The sequence below is a fragment of the Rhopilema esculentum genome, chromosome 20 (assembly GCF_057945365.1).
Source record: "Rhopilema esculentum isolate cy_ngs chromosome 20, ASM5794536v1, whole genome shotgun sequence".
Taxonomy (NCBI): domain Eukaryota; kingdom Metazoa; phylum Cnidaria; class Scyphozoa; order Rhizostomeae; family Rhizostomatidae; genus Rhopilema; species Rhopilema esculentum.
Genome location: NC_142834.1, coordinates 899,470 through 907,278, shown reverse-complemented (window position 1 = coordinate 907,278; position 7,809 = coordinate 899,470). Strand labels below are relative to the sequence as shown.

At 35.2% G+C, this 7,809-nt stretch overlaps 2 protein-coding genes across 3 annotated transcripts; both read left to right on the top strand.

Moving 5' to 3' along the window:
* Positions 1-213: 213 nt before the first annotated feature.
* Positions 214-859, top strand: LOC135693148 (uncharacterized). Its single transcript, XM_065211535.2, has 2 exons — positions 214-521; positions 735-859. Exons 1-2 carry the CDS (start codon positions 228-230, stop codon positions 768-770), a joined length of 330 nt encoding a protein of 109 aa, XP_065067607.2. The 5' UTR covers positions 214-227; the 3' UTR covers positions 771-859.
* LOC148957763 (uncharacterized) lies at positions 769-6,042 on the top strand. 2 transcript variants are annotated; one of them, XR_016145081.1, is made up of 3 exons: positions 769-904; positions 1,856-2,729; positions 2,998-6,042. XR_016145081.1 is itself a non-coding variant. In XM_089114499.1 (2 exons), the coding sequence occupies exons 1-2, from the start codon at positions 873-875 to the stop codon at positions 2,436-2,438; spliced, it is 615 nt and encodes a 204-aa protein (XP_088970625.1). In that variant the 5' UTR covers positions 769-872; the 3' UTR covers positions 2,439-6,042. The 2 variants fall into 2 exon arrangements, 1 of the variants encoding a protein (XP_088970625.1); XM_089114499.1 differs by having other exon boundaries at positions 1,856-6,042.
* Positions 6,043-7,809: the final 1,767 nt, after the last annotated feature.

The window sequence follows — 7,809 nt, the reverse complement described above, 5'->3', positions numbered from 1 at the left end:
TCAACTTGAAAATTGCAGGTTTCATCCACAACTGCAAGATATCCGACAGCTTTATTAAAAAAATGACCTTCAGTACAAGTTGGAGGAATGGAAAAAAACGTTTTCCAGAAGACAAAATTTACTGCAAGCTACAACTCTAAGACGTTCAAAATGAGACTAAAATAGAAATTAAAGCTGGCATCAGAGTCGTCAAGGCCTGGATTAAAAAATGGCATCCATGGTTCTTCATGACAGATTTTGAAGAAAAAGAAATCAACGCATTAGAAGATTCTTTTGAGGGTGCAGAAGTATACTTGTGCGACTTCCATCAGGAGCAAGCATGGACACGATGGGTGAGTGCTACCAAAAACAAAGTGAACGAATATAAAATTGAAGTACTGGCACAATTATGTAGGCTAGCTAAGGCAGAATCCAAGGTACAGTACCATAAGATGTCGCACGAGCTGAGAGAATCATCCATTTGGAAAGACAGCCCAGCGCTGCAACAATGGTTTACCAACCAGTGGCTTCCTGAGTACAAGGTGAGTGGCTTCCAAATGGCATTATCCATGGGCAACCAGTGGCATGCCGTGGAATCCACGGGTTTAACTTATTGTTGAATGACAAAATTACAACGTAGCTCTACTCTAATTTGCATCTTGATTGAAATTGCAAGCTTTGTCAGAAATGCAGAGCTGTCTTCTTCTCTATAGTTCTTGGAACTAAAATGACCAAAAGTCCATTTATATCCACAGAGATGGGTTTGGGCCTTTAGGAACAATTCATTTTAAGTCCTAATCAAAACAAACAATGGAATTGAACGTCAGAATGAGATGCCGAAGTACTCCTATCTGAGGTGTAAATGAAAGTGCTCTGTGACGCAATTGGCAACTATGCTCAATTTTTTCCCGGATTCCTATATAAAGTAAGTGAAAATATGAACTTTGCATCTTTTTAAAGCAATTCTCTTCGAACCTATTTATCCAAATGCTAAGACGCTGGTGTGAAACTTAGGAAAAAACTTTGTGTCAACCTTAGCAAACTGTAAATGGATTATTTGGCCCAAACTGAGATATGGTTTGGCATTAGCATATCATTTGGAGATTAGATGACATAAGATCTCAAGGCAAATTTTTTAGCAATATTTACCATTATTTGTTTACCAAATGAACAAGATTCCTCTTTTGGTTCTTTGCAAGAAGCCATCCTCAAAATTATTTTGTACCATGACTTCATAGTTCTCAAACGATGCTATAGTTTAATCATCTTTTCCACAAATATGCCATCTTGAATAGAAAATCGTCTAGCGGGTATCACAAATACAAGGCTGAAGTTCCTGAATTTTTAAAGGACCAACCAAGATTTCTCATTTTAAATTGCATGTGTCGGGAATGATAAAGTTCTCCACGACAATAACTCATAGTTTATAACAATAAAGAATGCTTCTGAGTGTTGTGTTGCTTTTATTCTCGAATCTATGCTCTTAACTCTCGAGTCTGTGCTCCAATGTCCAATTACATTCTACCTGCATTTATACTACTTTTACCGAACATTCTAGACACATACTTCATTATTTCGCAGCATTTACGTCACTTACAGTCAGCAATGAGTAAGGTTCTAATATAATAGTCTCTATTGTGATCTTAATCTACTACGCGGTTCTAGATTTTACTATAAGGTTCTGTTTAATAAGCATGAGGTAAGCATAACGAATACGAGGCTACGCTGGAAGATTCCAGTAAAATGGGCCTAAGTGTCGGCAGAATACATATAAGTTGCTAAGCAAGAGGATATTCATGAAAACTATGGGTCTACATATAAATCAAAACAAAGGTAATAAGAGATCCATTGTTGCTTGACGTATTTACTGTTCTAGAATGTTCGTGAAGTATCAAATTTCTCCACACATGCAAAGCATTCAAGCAGCCAACGTCATCAAGCGGGAGCATATTGCTTTAAAGCCAGATAGGAGCATAGAAGTTCAAAGTGTGCAAGCTCTGCTCCGGTTTATCACATATCAAGTGTCGTTTGGTAATGAAAACACAATGCCCTCTTGTCAGTGTGAGAGCTGGCAACTGAATCTCCTGCCATGCAAGCACATTTTTGCTGTCACGCTACATTTTCCAGGCTATTCTTGGTACAGTCTTCCAGCAGGGTATAGAGAATCGCCATTTTGTTGCCGTGATGACCTTCATGTTGTTCCTAAAGTCACTTCTCATCCAATGTCACTGAAGAAGCCTAATGACGATCCATTCATGTCTGCCTTGGTTCGAGATGAAGAGACTTCAAGCTTTGAAGAGGAAATGCAAACATCAGTCATTGAAGAAGCGTCTACAAGTGGAAATGCAGGAAATTTACCAAAGAGCAGATCAGCAAGACTAAATGTTGCAAGCGAATGCGGAGATTATCTAAGTCAAATACGAAATCTGACATTTCTGATAACTGCGAAACATCTCTGAACAATCTTTTTATAAAGTTACATGACATTTTGGAAGGCCTCAAAAATACCGCAGACAATGGATTCATTCTTGAAAACACCAGCCAGAAAATTAGGTGCAAAAGAACTGCAATCGAAGAGCCATTGGGAAAAGATGAAACTCTACTTGGTACAATTGAAGTGACTACTAGCAACGTGAGCCTTCTGCCGAAGAAGCAAACCAGCAAGCTTGTTAAGAGATGGTATGGGCAGGCTTATGAAACTCGAGTGGCTCACAAAAATGTCAATTTGAATATTGATACTGGCTTGCCAGGTAATTAAGCATTATTTGTAGATGTGTTCTTTTTGCCCTTTTATCTAACAACGTTTGGCTAAATCTTGTTATTGACATATTCTCAACTCAAACCATTTTCATGAAACATTTCATCGTAAGATCTTATTTTTAACTTACTTACATACTGAGCAAACCAAAGTATTACCCTTTCTTGAATGGTATAGATTTGTCCCTTTTCTTTCCCCATTGTGCATCTCCACAAATCAATATCACAATGTGTATCACAGTGTATTGCTATTTTTTCCAGACTTAAGAAGCAAGGCTGTAATCAAGAAATTGATGAGGATTAAAAAAAGTACCAGGTAGAGGATGTGACATATCATGTGATAAAAGTCATAAATGTACTCGCATATTTCTTATATATACAAACAATAAAAGCAAAAAATATCCATATCATCTATCTTATCTAACACTCGCATTAAATATACTTTTCTACATGTACCCCCTAAGATCCTATTAAAAATCCAAATTCAGCCTTTCTTTTCATTCTCAATTCGAAATACCCCATTCTGGATAGAAGTTTTATCTAAAACTCGCATTATTTTTTGACTTTTCAAATCTACATGCATTTCTAAGTTGGCATGTGTAGTTCAGATGCCCTATTGTCAATGTTTTGATGTAATTATAAACAGAAATAACGTTTTTTTAATATTTGTATAGTTTAATATTTCGAAAGAAAAATGTAGTCGACATGTTTATGAAATGATGTCCATTATTTTCCAACTTAAAAGTTCTTTTACAACTTTATAAGTTGCTCTAGTCATTTGAATTTTGGTTTGCGAGAATATTTTCAGTAGTTCTACCATTTCTGCTTCAAGCTGCTCAATAATTTTGTACCCAAAATGATTTTATTATTTATGATGGGTTAGTATGCTATCATTACGGTTTTTTTGAGTAATACTTAGCAATTCACAAATTTTTTAACTCAATATTTACAAAATTTTCTCCATTTTCACACGAAGTTTGTTCTACTAGAGTTTAATTTTTTATGTTTTGTGGGTTTCTACAAAAACAAAGTGAAACGTTATCATGGTGGAGTAATTGGTCTGATAGAAACAACCTGGCTATGTATAGCATTAAGACGAAGCCTATGATAATTTCTAGAAGTGAGATAATTGCCAAACGCCATCTTAAAAGCATATTAAATCTGAATTTTGCGGCAAATAATTAATTAGACAAAACTGATACACTCAATTTTTTAGGTGTACATTTGAAAGATAAAACTTTGGAGAATCGTTAAGAGATCACAACTTGCCCTTGCTACAGTACGCTGGCTATTCTCAAGAAATTACAAAAAATGTTCCTTTTAATCTATGGAAGCAGCTGGCAGAACCACTCGTTTTTCAATGATTGACAGTGGAGACCTTGTCTATGCTCCTCTTACTCTGCTGCACAGTTTAAACACTTACAAAAGATACAATTTGCTACTGCAACAAGTGAGTACGTAACGGATGTTACAAAGCATTTGATATTTGAATGGCTATTTATCAAAGACGAAGGAAGATAAGCCTCCTAAAGTCAATATTCAAAGCGATAAATTACGACCCTTAGCACTAAAAAAGCAGCATCTCACCAAAGAGCAATCACTTGTGATGCCAAAGGAAACCTGAAGTCTTCAAGAGCTGTCTTTTTAAAAAAATATTTCAGGAGTTGTTTAATGAAGTCTGGACAATCTCTCTTTAGTTAAAAACATATAATTTAATAAGTAGCAGGAGATTAGCCTGTGCTCCAGACCCTCAACCTGGGTTGAGGGTATGTGAACTGCCTGTAAATATTGCGTCCAGACATTTTCCCTGGTTTTTCAGAAAAGCTTAATTATGCATTGCATATTAATGAATTATTTTGTTTATTCGATTATTGAAACCCTGACAGAGAAGAGCCTGATTAAGTGACTTGTCTTCGACATTATCTTCTTGATTGTTCTGGCTGAAGTAGTGATATTAGGAATGAACAACGCGAAAGGCCTATTCTGAAAGAAGCGAAGTATTGAGCAATAGCAGTGTGGATTGTTTGCCTGCCAGCAGTAGCTCAAGCAGTACTCACCTTACTGCGGCGATCAACCCTGAATGGATCTGCATTCTTTGCTTCAAGGAATTAACTGCCAATGGCAATAGAAACTTAGTTGAGGGTTAGGGTACATTCAATGCTATTGCAAAAATCAATTTACTGCCTTTTATTGTAAACAGAGTTGTAGCTTCTCCCTATATCTGCAAGAAGTGCCTTGGAAACTTAAAGAAAAGGAATGCTTGCAGTGCAAAACTTGTTGCTCTCGTGAGGAATTTGAGCAGGATTATAGAAAAGTCTGTTTCAAAAACCAAATTCCAGTGAAATCAAAGTCGTCTTCAGTTATCATCAAAAAGACCTATGTCAGCTCTGTTGATGTAGATATTGAAGAAAATGAATTTCAAGGGGATCAACATCGAAAACCTGGCTGTGTCAGTGTGAGTACGCAAACAACAACTGTCACATCCCATACCAACTCAACAGCTAATGTTAGCGAAACTTTTCAGACAAAAGCTTTCATCAAGATAGTATGGGAAAGTGGAACAAGAGAACGGATGCTACCTGAAATGTTTGTTACTTTGGGGAAAATGCTTCTTCGTGGAACCTTGAAACAGATAGCTGTTGCTGCATTGAAATGTAGCAAGCTGAGACTTTTTTTAATCAAAGAAATGTACAAAGCTATTTATAATGAATGTCCCACACTCTGTGCCAAAAAAGATTTATCAATCTTGGCAAAAGTGAAAAAGAAGATTTATTGAATTTTAGTTTCCAGAACCTCAACAATGAACTGGAATTAAAGTCACCACTTTTACATGGAGTTTTAAAAACTGCCTTTATCAGCAGAAGGTCAAGGAAGAAAATTGATTTATGGGTGCCTCCATTGTGCATGGCTACTGCTATCTGCAGAACCGTTCAAGTCATGCAACTGCATTACAATTGCTGATATCAATCATATTCCAACATTGCAGCTTAACAGTAAGCATAACTTGTATAATTATTCTTATCTTAATTGAAGATTAAAATCTGTTTTAGCAGTTGCCAATTTTTTTATCAAAAAAATAAACCTTCAAAAAAAATTGATAATGATGTCATAAATTTTGTTGATCTTTGTTTCAATTTTTAAGATTAATTTTATCAAAAATTGATGGTTATTGAACATCCAGTTCAGTCAAAATTCTATAAAATTACCTTTCTAAGGAATACAAAAGATTCTAATATATGAAATTTCTAAGAGCTATATGTTATTTTGTGATTGATAACAATGAATTATATAAACATTTCCCACTCCATCTCCATCGAAAAGACAGAAAACAGAACAAATGTACAAGTGATTTTCATAAAAAATTTACGCAAGTTTATTGTTGATTGTAAACCCAACAGAAACGATCTGTTTGGGGCCGCCATTATGGAAGTTCATAAAATAGAACCAGTGCAAATCCAATTTGCGAAAAATTCCGAAATGAGGCCCAAAAAGTCCCAAAATGCAATGAACACTTCAAAAAATTCGATAGCTTTTTAAAGATGTAAAAGTTGAACTATTTTCAAAATCTCATGGAAATAACATGCTCATGCCCCTAAAGATTATAAAAATCTTTTGTTTCCAATGAAGAAATCCTTATCTTAGTACTGTTGCAAAACAATGGTAATCCTATATAGTTCTGTCCTTCCTACGGCACTGCACATACACTGTACTACTGAAGCCTACCCCCTTGCCTCTTGGTCATTGCGGCGTCCTTGTATCACGCAAAGAGGACATTTGGTATGGTAAAATAAGCATCGTTCCTGCTTTTCCTGTCCTATTTTTTTATCATTGTAGAATATATATCGTTAACTGATACAGGTTAATTGATTAATTAGTATTAATAGATTTCAGGGATATCTCTAAATCTGAAGAACACAGACATGAAATGATAAAACAAAATGAAGATGCAAATTTGTAAACAATCTAAATGTAAAGTGCATATATATAGTAACTAGTTAATGTCTTTTACTTCCAATGAAATTCAGAATCATCTATGTCTTTTCTCATATTTAATTCACAAAAAACTCTTGGAGACAGGCCCTTTGCAGCTTCGCTCTGCAAATTCGAATGGATCTTTCTTGGTTGGTATCCCCCTTTTCAAATTCAGAGAGGGATGTTTTGTATCCATCAAGGAAGGATGCCAGGTCCTTTAATTTCTTTTTGGTGTTACATTGAGCCATATCGTATGCTATTACAATGGATAAATTTTAGGTAAATGAAAGCTCAAACTGTTTGTAACCATCATATTGTTCTCAATTTGTTCTTAAATTAATTGGGTGTTCTTAATTTGTTCTTAACTGTTGACAAATTTTAAGGCTCTTATTCTAACAAAATTGTTCTTATAAAAAAGAGCGTAAGAGAAACAGACTGCCTAATAATTTCAATGGCACTGTAACATTTGATGGTATTGTAACTAATATTTTTCACAGATTTCATAATCAACATGAAAAAACTTTGGAAAATGGGGTATTTTAAATACAACTTGATTGGTTCACAGAACCAAAAAAACAGGTACGGATGTGCCCCTGGCATGTATTATACCTCCATTCCTGCATGAAGATGAGGTAGAATCACACTTCAACTTACAGGTAAGTCTTATCTAATTGTAAATTCTACCTCATCTTCATTACGTCACTTCGGATATCATGAGATTTTAGAGTTTATGTGTCACACTTTGCACCGAAAGAAAGAAATCAACGTGGGAAGTAACCATGAACATCTCAACCACAACAATGATAACTGAAACAAAACTACTAAACAGAACATCATTTTTTCAAACATAATAGTATTTATCAACCAAAGCAAATTTAAGCATTCAGTATAAACTGTCCAAAATTAATGTCATCATACTTATCAACAGTTTTGTTATAATACTTCTCAAACGTTGTCTCATGAGTCCAGCCTGCTGCCTTCATCATAACTTTTTTTGGCATACGATTACATTTCGAATACGATGTTGCTGCAGATCTGATGCTATGAGCACCAATAACATTGATGTCCACTCCTGCATTAGACAAAACTTCCTTACACCAA

Bases quoted from the DNA above. Each gene is read 5' to 3' on its own strand.
- LOC135693148 (XM_065211535.2), top strand. From the start codon at position 228: ATGACAGATTTTGAAGAAAAAGAAATCAACGCATTAGAAGATTCTTTT. The intron at 522-734 runs GTGAGTGGCTTC...TTATATCCACAG, and splicing joins AGTGGCTTCCTGAGTACAAG to AGATGGGTTTGGGCCTTTAG.
- LOC148957763 (XM_089114499.1), top strand. From the start codon at position 873: ATGCTCAATTTTTTCCCGGATTCCTATATAAA. The intron at 905-1,855 runs GTAAGTGAAAAT...TTACTGTTCTAG, and splicing joins TTCCCGGATTCCTATATAAA to AATGTTCGTGAAGTATCAAA.